At 35.9% G+C, this 15,234-nt stretch overlaps 2 protein-coding genes and 2 long non-coding RNA genes across 7 annotated transcripts in view; 1 reads left to right on the top strand and 3 right to left on the bottom strand.

Moving 5' to 3' along the window:
* SLC30A7 (solute carrier family 30 member 7) overlaps positions 1 to 7,059 on the top strand; it is an 82,314-nt gene extending 75,255 nt beyond the window's left edge. For all 3 annotated transcript variants that reach the window (XR_014242739.1, XM_082385769.1, XM_082385768.1), the window contains one exon: positions 526 to 7,059. Coding sequence is in view for 2 of the 3 variants with exons in the window: in XM_082385769.1 (XP_082241895.1) it covers positions 526 to 573 (48 nt within the window). In the remaining variant the exon portion in view is untranslated. The remainder of the gene's footprint in view (positions 1 to 525) is intronic.
* Positions 1 to 15,234, bottom strand: part of LOC309626564 — a 240,657-nt gene that overhangs the window by 50,672 nt on the left and 174,751 nt on the right. The gene's annotated exons all lie outside the window — the stretch shown is intronic.
* Positions 1 to 15,234, bottom strand: part of LOC309626537 — a 124,206-nt gene that overhangs the window by 33,999 nt on the left and 74,973 nt on the right. The window lies entirely within an intron of this gene.
* Positions 1,016 to 15,234, bottom strand: part of DPH5 (diphthamide biosynthesis 5) — a 58,883-nt gene continuing 44,664 nt past the window's right edge. For both annotated transcript variants that reach the window (XM_082386022.1, XM_082386023.1), the window contains one exon: positions 1,016 to 15,207. The gene's annotated coding sequence lies outside the window, so the exon portion shown is untranslated. The remainder of the gene's footprint in view (positions 15,208 to 15,234) is intronic.

Genomic DNA, 15,234 nt, shown 5'->3' with positions numbered 1-15,234 from the left:
AATTTTGAGAGCAGTGTTCTTGAATAGCAAGTTTATATCCAAAATTGAAAAGAGGAGTTGGAGTGTAAAGTAATTCAATAACCAGTAGATGGTTATGCTTATTTCAGTGTTTAAAATCATTTATCATAGGAAGATTTAGACTGGATAGATTTATGATTTTAGTAGCCAACTAGTCAAGCACTGTGGTGTTTTCTAGCAGAATAATGGTAGCTGGGTAACCTCATTTTTCCAAAATTCACTTGGGCAGGGCATGTAATTAGTAGCATAGCTTTCTTTTGTAGGGCTAAATGGAGACTCTTTTTTGCAATTTATTAACATACTTGTTTCTAAAATAAAATTATTGGCACTTTATGATGAAAAATGGAGAATTCTTTCCCAAAGACAGAAAAGAAAAATAATTCTTCCCTTTTTCAAAAAACAAAAAAAGAAAAGAAATTTTTTTTCCTACTACTTTTCTGAAATGTATAGTCTATTATTGGTTTGTTTGATTTTCTAATTTTTTTTTTTTTTTTTTTAACTTTTCAGGCCGGAGTGAGACAGCTTTATGTACAGATTGACTTTGCGGCCATGTAAATGAATGAAAAGAAATTATGCTTTTTGGGGGACCTAAGTTTTTCTGGTACTGTACAATCCTAATCATTGTACCTAGCTTTTTAAAAAGAGAAATCATCACTACGACTCCCCAGCACCAAGTAGACCAGGTAGAGTCAGCCAATTGTGCTCTGCCAGGAGTTTACAACTAAGGGATCAGAATTAAGAGGATCTCTCCTGGACTTGTGGTCTTCTGTGCTTCTTCCCTCCAAACCATTTTGATTTCTGAGGTTTCTAGTTTTGTTCCAGGGTATTGTTTTCTGTTTGTTTGTTTCCTTTGTTTTTCATTTCAAATGCCCTCACTCCCACCCCTCATCCTAGCCAGTAAGAAATTCAGACAGTGGGCCTCTAATCATCTGGAATGTCTTCACTGAAGCTGCTGGAAACCACTGCTTTCATTCCCAGAAAACCAGTGTTATTAAAAAAAAAAAAAAAGAAAAAGAAAAATGGAAATCTGCTTTATATGTAATGTCACAATCGTTGACGTTCTTCAATATAATCACGTTTGTAAAATTGTTTGTACCTTGCAAACTTATGAACCAAACCATATTGGGTTTTCAAAGTGCCTTTGTATCAGAAAATGTATTTGCCAGCATAGAAATGTACCATCAAAGGTCATGTATATGTTTTTTTTTTAATGGGTATTCTGTACAAAATAAGACTCTTGTTGTTAGTAATGTATACAGATGTCTTTTTGTGTACTTGCAGCATAGGTTTAGATATATAAAAATCTGCCTTTTATTGCTTTATCCCATCAAAAAATAAAAGGTGTTATTTTGCTTTTTAAATCAAATTCAGTTATTACATTAAATTATTTTGTGTACTGTGTTTTCAAAACTTTGCAAATGCTTCTGTTATACAGATGGGTGTTTTGACTTACTTAAAACATCTGCTAAATTCCAAATTTCTATAAAAACTACTGTGTCTGTGATAAACTTTCGTATATCTCTCCTTGCTGTTTTTATAGATTCTGTTAATGAAAGGAAAAGGCATGTAGAGTGAAGGCAGAAATGGTTGTGACAATGTTATTTTGCTTTTTCATTCTTCAAACGCCAAGTCATACGTTTTCCTGTGCAAGTGTTACACAAATACAGTTGCTTTCAGGAATCCTAAAGCAGCATTTTATTGACTTTGAAGTATTAAAGGTACGGAGTAAATGTGGTAACATAGAACTCTTCCTAACACAGGTATCTTGGAAGTTAATAAATAAGTTGATTTCTAGGCTCTTGTGTGTTTGAAAAATAAAATTGCAATTTGAGATAAGTGCTTGAATGTTCTACTTAAATATTCTCTGTGTTTTATGAAGAAATTGTTCTGGATAGACATTTTCCCATTGTACTTCATTTTATCACAGTGTGTATTCCCTTTTAGCTGAAAGGGAAAAATTAAAATTGTTGGGGGGAAAACCCTGCAGGATGGAAATGAATGTTTAGAATGTAGATCAGTAATAAGCACTTTTTCACTGATGTGGCAGAAATCACTGTTGATTTTGTCTAAGTTTCAGAGTATCTGTTTCCCTATTTCTGACCTACAATTTATGAAATATACTGTGTTAGGAAAACTATAGACTGCTTTCTTCATGCTTTTCTAAACCGCTGCAGATTGCCATGAACTGTTGATAGTCCCCTTTTTGCAGATTAAGTAGTATTTTCAAAACATTTTTACTTACTGCCAGGCAGTTCTAAAGCTAAGAATTCCTGCAATAGAATGCATTTAACTGAAACAATTGTTAAGATGTTTCAGGAGGGAAATATAAAAGGAAATGTCCTGATAATGGTACTGCTTTTTCATTATAAGTAGTCACTTGGAAGTTTGCATCCACTACCAAGCCTGAGAGAAGCCTGCGATATTCTATAGGTTTTGGCATATTGTGGAAAATGACAGATCTAGATGAAGGCGGGGATTTTAGAGGTGTGCCTTTAAAAACTAATTATGTGAAATCATACTGATATTTCACATACAGAGATAATATTTGCACTGGCCTGTAAAATTTACAGTGCACATTGAAGATCCAATTCTGCCTTTCACTGAGGCCTCCATTCCAAGTGAAGTTTCTTGTCAAAATATGCATCACTTTATTTAACTATGCTCTCAATACACAAGTGCATGAGTATGGTTTTTTTGTTTGATAAGGAACAGAGTATATATATAGGACATTTGACTGAGATGAAACTCTTAGTTTTGCACCTGTTACAAGAGAGCTCCAGTTCATATCATTTAGCAGGTTGGCATTAACATTTATGCTTTAATGAAATGTTCTTAAACCTGTGTGTGCAGCAGGACAAAAAGGAATTTTTTTCTCCCTCTTAGGAAATACTTTGTCTTCTCAATGTTCTTGGCACAGATGTATTGCTGAAGTAGATAATTTCACTGAGAAATACTCCTTGATTATTCTTATAAATTTAGAATTCAATGTTCTTGGCACAGATGTATTGCTAAAGTAGATAATTTCACTGAGAAATACTCCTTGATTATTCTTATAAATTTAGAATGTCGCTATTGTTGGCCTAATTCTTGGGGGGAAAATATCTGAGTATAACTTTGCTAATATTTTAAAAACCAAATATTCTCTGGAGAAAAAAATTGTATTGCTCAGGGAATGTTTACCTTGCCAAGTAAACTTCCCCAAAGAGAAATATACCTATACTAGTTTTGTGTTTTAAAATCTAGATTCTATTGATCGAGATGAAGGGCTTAACCTATGTACGGCTCCCTTATTTTGCTTACTCCTTGTGCACTTTGTGAAGGACAGTATCTAGTTTATCTGTAGCTCAGTGTTCCTCACATATCCCCACGGCATCTTCTGCAGAGGCATAAGGAAGTGGTAACAGATGTTACTGGCATTTTCCATGTACCTGGAATGCTCCAGCGTTCTTCAAAGCCTACTGGTAAACACCAATAACCAAAATACTGTGACTTTTGTGCATCTTTGTAAAGCAGCCAAATCGTTGACTCCAGATGCAGGTGATCAGAGTTCTATAATGTTTTTACCTACCATGGTATAATCAATCTTACAGAATTATTAATATGGTAGCATCCTCTTATATAATGCTGGGATTTAAGAACAAAAATAATTCATTGCTTAACATAGAATTTTACATCCAAGGAGACTGTCCTTAGAAGCAGTCTCATTCTACCTCTCACTTTACAGATGAGAAAATTGAAGCGCAGAAATGCTGTCATTTATTCAAGGTCACAGAGATAATGAGTGACAAAGCCAAGACCAGAATCCAGGTTTTCTGACTTACTGTGCTTTGTCTCCAGTGTAATTCTGTAAATGTGTTGAAGAGGCATTTTTAAATAAAGGACGTCTGACCTCCATTTTTGGTACATTAAGGCACTTTATAAATGGAGTTTTTTTATTGTCTTATTTTTCATAGCTAATTATGAGAGTTAGAATATTATTTCCATAGTATTCTTCATGAAAGATACGATTAATTTTTTTACTCTTTTTTACTTTTTTACTCTTCTGGAACCAGTTTCTGATTTTTTTTTTTTTAAATAGTGACAGGTGTGCATTGGATACTTTTAACTTGTGAGTAAATTTTTCTGTTAATTGCCCAAGACTAAATCCAATTTAAGGATTGTTTAATTTCTTTATTTTGTTTAAATTCTGTGAATTGGTGCTTTTTAGAAACCAGGCTAATTCATAGGTCATATCATTTCATCCTTGTTAAGTTTTCAGTCACCAGAGAGCTCTTGAATTCTTAACGTTATTCTCAGAGCCACACAAAACTGGGCATTAAATGTTGTATAGAATAAAACAATTTTTAATAGGGTAAAGTTTTGAAGTCTTATCAGAATCCCAAATGCTAAACTGCTACTTTCAACTCTTCATTAAAAGCATTACCTTGAGAAGTTAAAAAAAAATAAAAGAGAAAGAAACTTTTTTTCTTTCTGTCACTATCTTCGAAACAAATTATTTTCCACTTCACCAGAACTTTGACAAAAAAGGAAATTATTTTATTCTTTAAAGAACATTCAATAAAAGTTTTATTCGTAGAGGATTCTTTCAAGACACAATCCCCAAAAGCCTTAGTGATCCAGACTTCTATCATAGAATCAAGACAATGAAAAATTATGTATCAAAAAAAGTATTTGCAGAGAAGTATAGTTCTATTTAAAGGTCAAATCGATGTCTTTGAGGGTGTCTTTGGTTTATGTTTAACCATTTCCTAACTACAAATTATACAGAAAGGGTGGGGTTACTTTTATTAAGTGTTTATGTATCAGGCTCTTTGGCCTTTTTCATGTTATCACATTTAAAATCCTCATATTTTTATAAAGAAGGATTTTTCCATGATTTTGATCCATAGATCTTTTTCAGATATATTTTACCTTCTGATTCTCCTAACATTCTTGTGAGGAAGGAATTAATTCATAACTCCATCTTACAGATAAGGAAGCTGTTGCGAGAGAATGTAAATGACCGAACTGGGGGATAGCCAGTGGTAGAGCGCTGACTCTAGATCCAGTACTTCTTGGTGACAACTACTCTGTTTTGTATGTCATTCTACAATGATTTAAAGGTCCAAGAAGTTGTAGCAGATCTAAACACACTCTCCTTTAAAATCATGAACCATCACCATGAAAAAATTGATATAGGGGAATAGTTGTTATATATATACATTGGTTAGACTCATTCCTTCTTTGGATGCTCTCTTATGCTTATTACCTTTGCCATTTAACTTAAACTGTGCAGGCTAAAAAGAGCAATCAGAGCTCTTTTAAGCACTTTTAAGAACTTTTTTTAAAAAAAGAAAGTAAAAAGTTTTCTTGACACTCACAGAGTAAGCTGCTTAAAAGGGACTGATTCAATAGTGTCAGCGCCAGTGTGTGAAGAGAAACTGAACTCCTGGCCAAGAGACATTAACCTAGTTAGTAGGAAGTTGTCTTCCAAGAAGTACAAATAATTTTGCACTGCATGAGAGGGATACATAGGATTTGATTTACAACATTACATTTTATAGACACCTTTTCAAAAGGAAGAAATATATTTCACAATTAGTAGTAATCTATGCTTAAACTTAATAATATTTAACTTTGAACTCTTCCCATGGCTTTGAAAATTTAATATTTGTAATTTTGATCCTGATGGAAAGTCTGTAAAAAAGAATGTCTTTGTCTCATACATCCTATTGTCACCAAACTTAGCATGAATTTACACTTACGCACTTAGTAAATGTTTGGATAACCAGTGAGTAAATATTGTAGACAGCAGTGGATACACAAGTAAGGACTGGGGACAGGTAAACCAGTAATTTATTGTTTATTACAGAAGACATCTCAGCTTTTCTTTGGCATTTTTGCACAAATAAGTGACTTTATATTCACTTTGGCTATTTTTTTTTTTTTCAAGTAGCCCTGTAAGCTAGCTGCTCCTTCATTTTAATACAGGAACAGTGGAAATATCGAGATGTTTTCCATTTTGCGTGCTGTGTTGGACAGGAATTTCGTAGAACTGGGACTGTGGAACCTGGGTCACTTGAATTTTTATATTTTGTATAGCCAAATGAGAAACCACACTCTCCTTTGTTTTTATAGAAAATTGCCATATTCCTATTACTTTAAGGACCTGTGTATAACATTCTATTTCACTTATCCCAGGTGTATTTTCATCCAAAACTCTTTCAAAGGTATATCTTGAAGGTACTTCTATAAAAACAACACTACATGTATTCATTAAGTGATTTAAACATTCCTAAGATAGCTTTTTTCTTCTCTTTTTCCCCTCTAAATACTAAATTTCAGTAGCGCTTCTCTGTATTTCTTTACTTATTTTCCATCTCTTTTCATTGCTGCTTCCAATGTAAAACTTCCCTTTTTCACCAGTGGAAAAAAAAAAAAGCTTTATTTTGAATTTTAGTATTTGAGTTTTATGTATCATATATCATGCATCGATTAGGCTCAATGAAGATTCTATTCTGAACTAGACATATCCTGTCAAGAGCTTGCCAAGTAATCATCTCATTGCTTCCTCTAATAGCAAATTCAGTGATATTTCTGCCCAAGTGATATTTTGCCCCAACATTTGTGACTTTGAGCAATACACAGAATGGGTCTTTTATATCAGAAATACTGTGAATGAAAAATTGCCAAATCCTATTCTAAACACCCCTACAACTCTTTACCTCCCTGTCTTTAATGGTTTCTAAACATATGGCCAAGTTTGAATTTGGGTTTGATTCCTATGGTGAAGAGTATGGCATCAAAACATTTCTAAATAAACGTTTGAGTACAAGGCTAGGTTGGAATGTCAAAGACTATGTTGTAATTTGGTTTGAATATGCTAAAGTGAGCAATTATGATTTGCCTAAGAACAACACAACAAATTCATAATGCATATTTCACTTTTTTCTACTTGAAGACATTCATGTATATATTTTGTTTAACCTCAGATGTATTTAAAAAGAATGATAAACAATTGTATCAAAATTCTTCCAATAAAATTTCTGTTTAAAAAGCTTTGCCTGAATTGTGTCTATTAGTTTGATGAACTGAAAAGAACACTGTGAATTTAACAGTTATTGGAACAGATTCTGGAGGACTTAAGGAACGGAAGGGAAAGAATGCTTCTCGGGGCCCAGAAACAGCAAAATTGATCAGGAAAGAGGAGATGGTAGGAGAGTTGGAAATGTCTTGACATTGTGAAGATCCTCATTGTGGATCCTCCTACTCATTATTTTACCTCATAAACAAGTCTTAAAGTATTTCCAGACATTACCATTAACCCCAAATTGTTCTCTCACCTCATTCCCTATGATCTCAGCTTATAGGAAATGAAGACCACAAACATCTGACATGAGCCTCCATTATCCTTCCAAATGTTTTCCCTCTAATCAGAAGAAATTCTTTTTTTTAAGTAACTTCTCCACAAAACCCCAGATCCCACTCATCCCACCTTCTGAGACATACTCTTACAAGGCAGCGTCTTCCTACTATCAATCTTTGCCACACAATGAGGGCTTTGTCCTCAGTGTGTCTGTTGTCAAGCATCTTACATGTGGTCTACATGTGCTTCTTCCACTTCCTTTCTAACCATTTCTGTAGCTCCTAGTAATATTGTTTCACTCTTCCCTAGTTTGTGGAGTTAATCAAAGGCCATCAGTGGCTTGATTCTTGTCACAACTGTGGCAGAACTACCAGCATCTCAAATTCAACAAAAAGAAAAGAATACATTTACCTTTCCCACTCAGATCTCTTTTGAACTACCATTTCTGTCAGAATTCCTTACAGAATTCTTAGAAATCTAAACGTCGCCTTTGCCACACCCCCGTTTCCTGAATCCCCTATCACAAAGTCCTCCTCATTCTGTTAGGGGAACCACTGACTGAAACCGCCCGCCCTGCCCAGGCATCACAGTAACCACTTGCATAAGTTCTCCTACAACAGGAGGTCCTGGTAAGGAACGCGGAACTAACAAGCTACCACCAACCGGAAGAATTCGGGAAGGGTCAAAAGGAGAGAGGAGACGCCAGTCCGTATGTCCTACCACCCTCCCAGAATCCTCCTCGCTGGAATCCATCTAGGCTGAGCGATGCACGCACCACTAGGAAGGACCCTGAGGCAGAGTGACTGGCCAGAGACAACCCGGAAACTAAACCAATTACCCTAAAACCCAAGACGGCAAGCCACGTGGCAGAGCAGTTCTCCTGGGTTCCCTTACCCTCCTGCTCTCCACCCAGGCGCCGCTTCCCAACAAAGTCTCTTGCTTTGTCAGCACATGTGTCTCCTTGGACAATTCATTTCCGAGTATTAGACAACAGCCCACTCTCGGGCCCCGGAAGGGGTCCCCCTCCCTGCAACAATTCTTTGCAAATCTTTTAAATTCCCCTTTCCATTCCCACTGCCCTACTCTAGTACTTCACTGATAACTGTACGCAGAGTCACTCTGAGGAACTGCCTGACTTCCTGTCTATTCCATGCCCAGCTCTAGCCACCTCCATTTCAGCACACACACACACACCACACACCACAAAAACAATTCTGGCCTTAGGCAGGAAGTACAAGGAATTTCTGCTGAATCAGACTCCTGTCCAGGCCCTTTGAAAACATTTCCCCTAACCTGGTTTCCTGATTACCTTCTGCTTGCCCTTCTGCATAGTGGACTTTGACCGGCTAGAGCTAGAGCACCTGCCAGGGTCTCCCTGCCCTGCCTTTCCTGTGTTCTCTGGAATTAGCCTCTGGCCTAGTGGAAGTCCACAGTGGCCTATCAACACCCCTTTAGAGCAGCCTCTTCTGTTTACATACAGGTTTAGGCAAGTTATTTACTAAAATAGTTCACTACCCAATCTTTCTTTATCTAGAGTTTTTGGCTTCCTTCCCCCCAGAAGCCACCCTGTGTTATACTAACAGAGTAAGCTTCCCAGTTTCCATTTTTATTCCTTCAGCTCAGGAATCGAGTGGCTCTCTAAGTGCTCATCAAATACAAATTCCTCTGAACAACTTTAGCAACTCATAATGCTTTGCCTTCCCTCCTTATTCAATCTCATTTCCCATGATATGGCAATAAGCAAACTTTTCATTACTCTAGACCAGAGAAACAGCAAAGACAGAGAGAAGCAAGCAGGTCTAATAGATGTAGATAAAATGACAGCAATTTAGTATTTTTCATTCCGTATACAAAAAAGAAAAAGAAAACATCATTTTAATAGGATTCAAGCTCATTCAAACAATCTGTCAGCTCATCCAGCTCTACTTCCAGACTTAAAAAAAAATCTACCATGAAGTTCAGGCTTAGCACAAGCTACCAACATGTAAATGAATAATTCAACTTTATCTAATAAATTCCTATAACCAAGAGGAGTAATAATGGTAACAGTGTGACAATACTCAAAGGCATCAAGTCTGGCACAGTTTAAACAATCAAAATTTATTGAAAACAATGGATGAATTATGCTTACAATATAAAGTTTAGCACCTCTTTGAAAAATGGTTCTGTATGGATTGTTAAAGTGAATTGTACTCTTTGAAAGACAGTCCCTGCTAAAGTCAAAGGATTGAAAATAATACGAAAACAAAAGCATTCCCCAAAGTATTTCCTGACTTTAGGTACATATTTTAAAAGGGTGACACTCACTGTACAAGTAAACAAGAAGTTAAGATTCACATCTAAGCACAGGTATAGTTTCACAGCAATTAGAACCCTGCCATTTGGCCTGGACTTTTGAAAACATTGTAACTGCTTCTAAAACTATAAATAAGGTCTGTCTGATTAGCCATTACTGTTTTTCCACCCTAGGCATTAAGTTAGATCAGACTGTTGTTCAACCTTACAGGGGTTCTCTGTCCTGTATGTGCATCATACTACTTCCCCTTGAGCAATAATCTGTACACAGGTCATACTGATTTCCTCAGAACTTCAAATCAAGACAAAGTTACTACATTTGTAGTTATATCATTTGGAGCAAAGGCTTCCCATTGGCTTCCAAAGACTTCCCCTAGACAATCCTGTAGTAGTGGCCAGCAACTATGGAAACCCACAGGAATTACAACTGAGAGAGGAGAATTTTTCTCTGTTTGACAGAGTTATGATTTCAAGAGGGTAGCGAAAACCTCTGTTGCTTTTTTCCTCTATCGCCCCTCCATATAGGTCAGGATGTAGGCCCAATCATGAAGGTATGAGACACAGAGCAACAGAGTAAACAGAACTCCAAGTTTCTGGCCAGAGGACTAAAGAAAGGGAGACTAGGGAACCAGGAAGTAGTGAGGAGATCATAGAGAGGGAGGAAAGCAACATTGTAAAGTTCATTATGAACCCCAAAGTTCACTCTCAAGTCACTAATGCTTGGATCTGATCCTAGTTAGCATACCAAAAGAACTTCAGAACTAAACTATCCAATTGACTAGGTCCCAGATTGCCTAGGTTCCAGACCAGGTCACATAAATCTTAGATCACAAGGACTGCAGTTCTTGAAAACCGAACTGACACTGGAACCACAGTCCACAGAAGGTGGGCTGGTGACGGCATTCTGCATCTAATCAGGTTCATTGCCTGTTAAAACAGAAAGATTGCCATTCACCATAGAAGCTAAACAAGACCCAGAATCTCATGATAGAATATTCAAAATGTCTAAGCTACAATCCAAATTACTTGGTAAAGTGCCACAAAAATTTCAACTTCCAGATGAAAAACAATCAACAGATACCAAGGCTGAAATGACATCAATGTTGGAATTATCCAACAAAGACGTTAAAGCAGCTATTACAAAAATGCTTGAAGAGTCACTTACCTTGCAACAAATGTTAAAATAGAAAATTGAAGGTATAAAAAACAACCAAGTGGAAATTTTAGAACAGTAACCAAAATAAAAACGGACAAAATGAACTCAACAGCAGAATGGAGAAGACAGAGGCAAGAGTGAGTGAATGGTATTGGCACAAAACCAGAAATATAGATCAATGGAACAGGATAGAAAGCCCAGAGATAAACACACACACATATGGTCACCTTATCTTTGATAAAGGAGGCAAGAATATACAGTGGAGAAAAGACAGCCTCTACAATAAGTGGTGCTGGGAAAACTGGACAGCTACATGTAAAAGAATGAAATTAGAACACTCCCTAACACCATACACAAAAATAAACTCAAAATGGATTAGAGACCTAAATGTAAGACCAGACGCTATAAAACTCTTAGAGGAAAACATAGGCAGAACACTCTTATGACATAAATCACAGCAAGATCCTTTTTGACCCATCTCCTAGAGTAATAGAAATAAAAACAAAAACATATGGGAACTAACAAAACTTAAAAGCTTTTGAACAGCAAAGGAAATCATAAAAAAGATGAAAAGACAACCCTCAGAATGGGAGAAAATATTTGCAAAAGAAGCAACTGACAAAGGATTAATCTCCAAAATATGCAAGCAGCTCATGCAGCTCAATATCAAAAAAACAAACAACCCAATCCAAAAATGGGCAGAAGACCTAAATAGACATTTCTCCAAAGATATACAGATTGCCAACAAACACATGATAGGATGCTCAACATCACTAATCATTAGAGAAATGCAAATCAAAACTACAATGAGGTATCACCTCACACCGGTCAGAATGACCATCATCAAAAAATCTACAAACAGTAAATGCTGGAGAGGGTGTGGAAAAAAGGGAACCCTCTTGCACTGTTGGTGGGAATGTAAATTGATACAGCCACTATGGAGAACAGTATGGAGGTTCCTTAAAAAACTAAAAATAGAATTACCATATGACCCAGCAATCCCACTACTGGGCATATACCCTGAGAAAACCATAATTCAAAAAGTCATGTACCACAGTGTTCATTGCCTCTCTATTTACAATAGCCAGGACATGGAAGCAACCTAAGTGTCCATCGACAGATGAATGGATAAAGAAGACGTGGCACATATATACAATGGAATATTACTCAGCCATAAAAAGAAATGAAATTGAGTTATTTGTAGTGAGGTGGATGGACCTAGAGTCTGTCATACAGAGTGAAGTAAGTCAGAAAGAGAAAAATAAATACCATACGCTAACACATATATGGAATCTAAAAAAAAGAAAAATGGTTCTGAAGAACCTAGGGGCAGGACAGGAATAAATACATAGACATAGAGAATGGACTTGAGGATACGGGGAGGGGGAAGGGTAAGCTGGGACGAAGTGAGAGAGTGGCATGGACATATATACACTACCAAATGTAAAATAGATAGCTAGTGGGAAGCAGCCACATAGCACAGGGAGATCAGCTCGGACCTTTGTGACCACCTAGAGGGGTGGGATAGGGAGGGTGGGAGGGAGATGCAAGAGGGAGGGGATATGGGGATATATGCATATGTATAGTTGATTCACTTTGTTATACAGCAGAAACTAACACAACAATGTAAAGCAATTATACTCCAACAAAGATGTTTAAAAAAATAAATAAATGAAAATAAAGAAAGAAAGAAAATATATCAATAAAAATTATCCACACTAAATAACAGAGAAAATAGATTGAAAAAAAAAAAAAAAAAAAAGAACAGAGCTCAGAGACCTGTGGGACAATAAGAAATGTCTTAACATTTTGTTCTCAGAGGCCCAGAAAGAAAGGACTCTGCATACAGTGATGAAGCATACATACACTGCTGAAAAAATATTTGAAGAAATAATGGCTGGTAACTTCCTGAATTTGGTGACATAAAACTGCAGATTCAAGAAGCTGAGCAAAGCCCCAAAGGATAAACCCTAAAATATCCACATGAAATGCAACATTATCAAATAATTACAATCAAAATTCGCAAGCTTTATATAGATGTCAAGAAGCTAATTCTAACATTTATATAGAAAGGCAAAGGAACTGAACCAGATGCAATTTTGAAAAAAGAAAAAAACTAGAGGAATTACACTAGCTGTTTTTAAGGTTTATCATAAAACTAAGAAATCAAGACAGTGTAGTATTATAGAAGGGAAAGAGACATATACTGACAGAATAGCAAAGAGTTCAGAAATAGATTCACACAAATATGGTCAAAACAAATATGGCCAACTGATTTTTGACAACAGGGCAGAAACAATTCAATAGAGATGGTCTTTTTAAACAAATGGTGTTGGAGCAATTGAGTATCTATACGCAAAACAAAAACAAAAACAAACAAAGGACGAACCTTCATCTAAAACTCACACTTCATAAAAAAATTAACAAAATGTATTACAGATCTAAATGTAAACTGCAAAACTGTAAAAATTTTAGAAGAAAACATAGGATAAAATCTACATGTCCTTGAGTTTGGTGATAGGTTCTTATACATGGTAACAGCAACATGATCTATACAAGAAAAAGTAATAAACCGGATTTCATCAAAATAAAAAACTTTTGCTTTGCCAAAGACATGGTTAAGGGAATGAAAGGACAAGCCAGAGATTGGGAGGAAATATTTGCAAATCACAATCTGACAAAGAACTTGTATCCAGAATTTATAAAGTACTGAAAACTTGGGACTTCCCTGGTGGTCCAGTGGCTAAGACTCCACGCTCCCAATGGAGGGGGCCTGGGTTCTATCCCCGGTCGTGGAACTAGGATCCCACATACTGCAACTAAGCCGGCACACCGCAAATACTGAGTCCACATGCTCTAGAGCCCATGCTGCAACTAGAGAAAGCCCACACGCTGCAACTTGAGAGCATGTGCACTGCAACGAAGAGCCCATGTGCTGCGATGAAGACCCAACACAGCCTAAAGCAAGAAAGAACACTCAAACCTTAACCATAAGAAAACAATTCAAATTAAAAGTGGGCAGAAGGCATGAACAGATGCTTCATTAAATAAGATATAAAATGGTAGATAAGCACATGAAAAGATGTTCAACATCATTAGCCATAAGGAAAATGCAAATTAAAACTATGATGACATACCACAACACACCTATCAGAATAGCTAAAATAAAAATATTGCCAGTATGAAGTGCTGACAAAAATACAGAGCAATGGGCACTCACACTGCTTGCAGCAATGCAAAATGACACAGCCACTCTGGAAATCATTTTGGCAGTTTCTTATAAACTTAAATGTACATTTACCATATGCCCCAGCAATTGCACTCCTGCCTGTCTTCTCTAGAGAAATAAAAACTTACGTTCACACAAAAGCCTGTATGTGAATATTTTAACAACTCTATATGTAATTGCTAAAAATTGGAAAAATCCAAATCTCGTTCAAATAGTGAATGGATAAACAAACTACAGTGTATCTATACATGAGACTACTACTTAGCAATAAAAAAGAATGAACTTTTGATACATGCAATAACTTGGATGAATTTTAAAAGCATTTTGTTTTGAAAGAAGCCGGTTTCATTTATATGACACGCTCAAAAAGACAAAACTATAGAGAAAGATCAGCTCAATGGTTACAAGGGATTATAGGTGGGTAGAGGGGTGAATATGAAGGGATAAGGCGAAGGAGTTTTTCTGGGTGATAGAACTATTCTGTGTCTGGATTACGAGAGTGATTTCACTGTATGATAGTTTAAAATAGCATTAAAAATAATAGTATTAATAGTATTAAAGGGCTAACAACTATTAAACAAACAAATGAATGTAGTGTTTAGGTGTTTCAACTTTAATGGCCAAAACACTGGGATTCCACAATAGTAGACCAAAACCAATATCATTCATCCTTTTTCTGCTGATGAATAGTGCACATTTTTCATTTTACAATTTCATTTAAATTGAGGTTAAATTACATACAGATTAGAGTTACCAGATTTAGCAAATAAAAGCACAGGCACTCAATTCAATTTCAATTTCAAATAAATAATCTTTTTTTTTTTTTTTTAGTATAAATGTGTCCCAAATATTGAATGGGACATATTTGTATTTAAAAAAATTACTCATTGTTTATCTGAGATTCAATTTAAATGCATACCCTGTTTTATCTGGTAATTATAACACAGAAAAATGCACAGATCCTATATCTATATAACTGAGTGAATTCTGATAAATGTTTATACTCATACAACCAAAACCCCATCAAGATACAGAAACTTTCCATGACCCTGGTTCCTTTCTGTCCCTTTCCAGTCACTCTTCACTCTCTCCATAAGTAACCACTATTTTCTTTTAATTAGTTTTGCCTGTTGCTGTACTTCATATAAATGCAAGTGTACAGTACTATTTTGTATCTGGTTTCTTTCTTTT

The sequence above is a fragment of the Balaenoptera borealis genome (genome assembly GCF_965194805.1).
Source record: "Balaenoptera borealis genome assembly, chromosome: 1".
NCBI lineage: Eukaryota > Metazoa > Chordata > Mammalia > Artiodactyla > Balaenopteridae > Balaenoptera > Balaenoptera borealis.
Note: the sequence above shows the minus strand (reverse complement) of the source record. Positions and strands in the feature narration are given on the sequence as shown.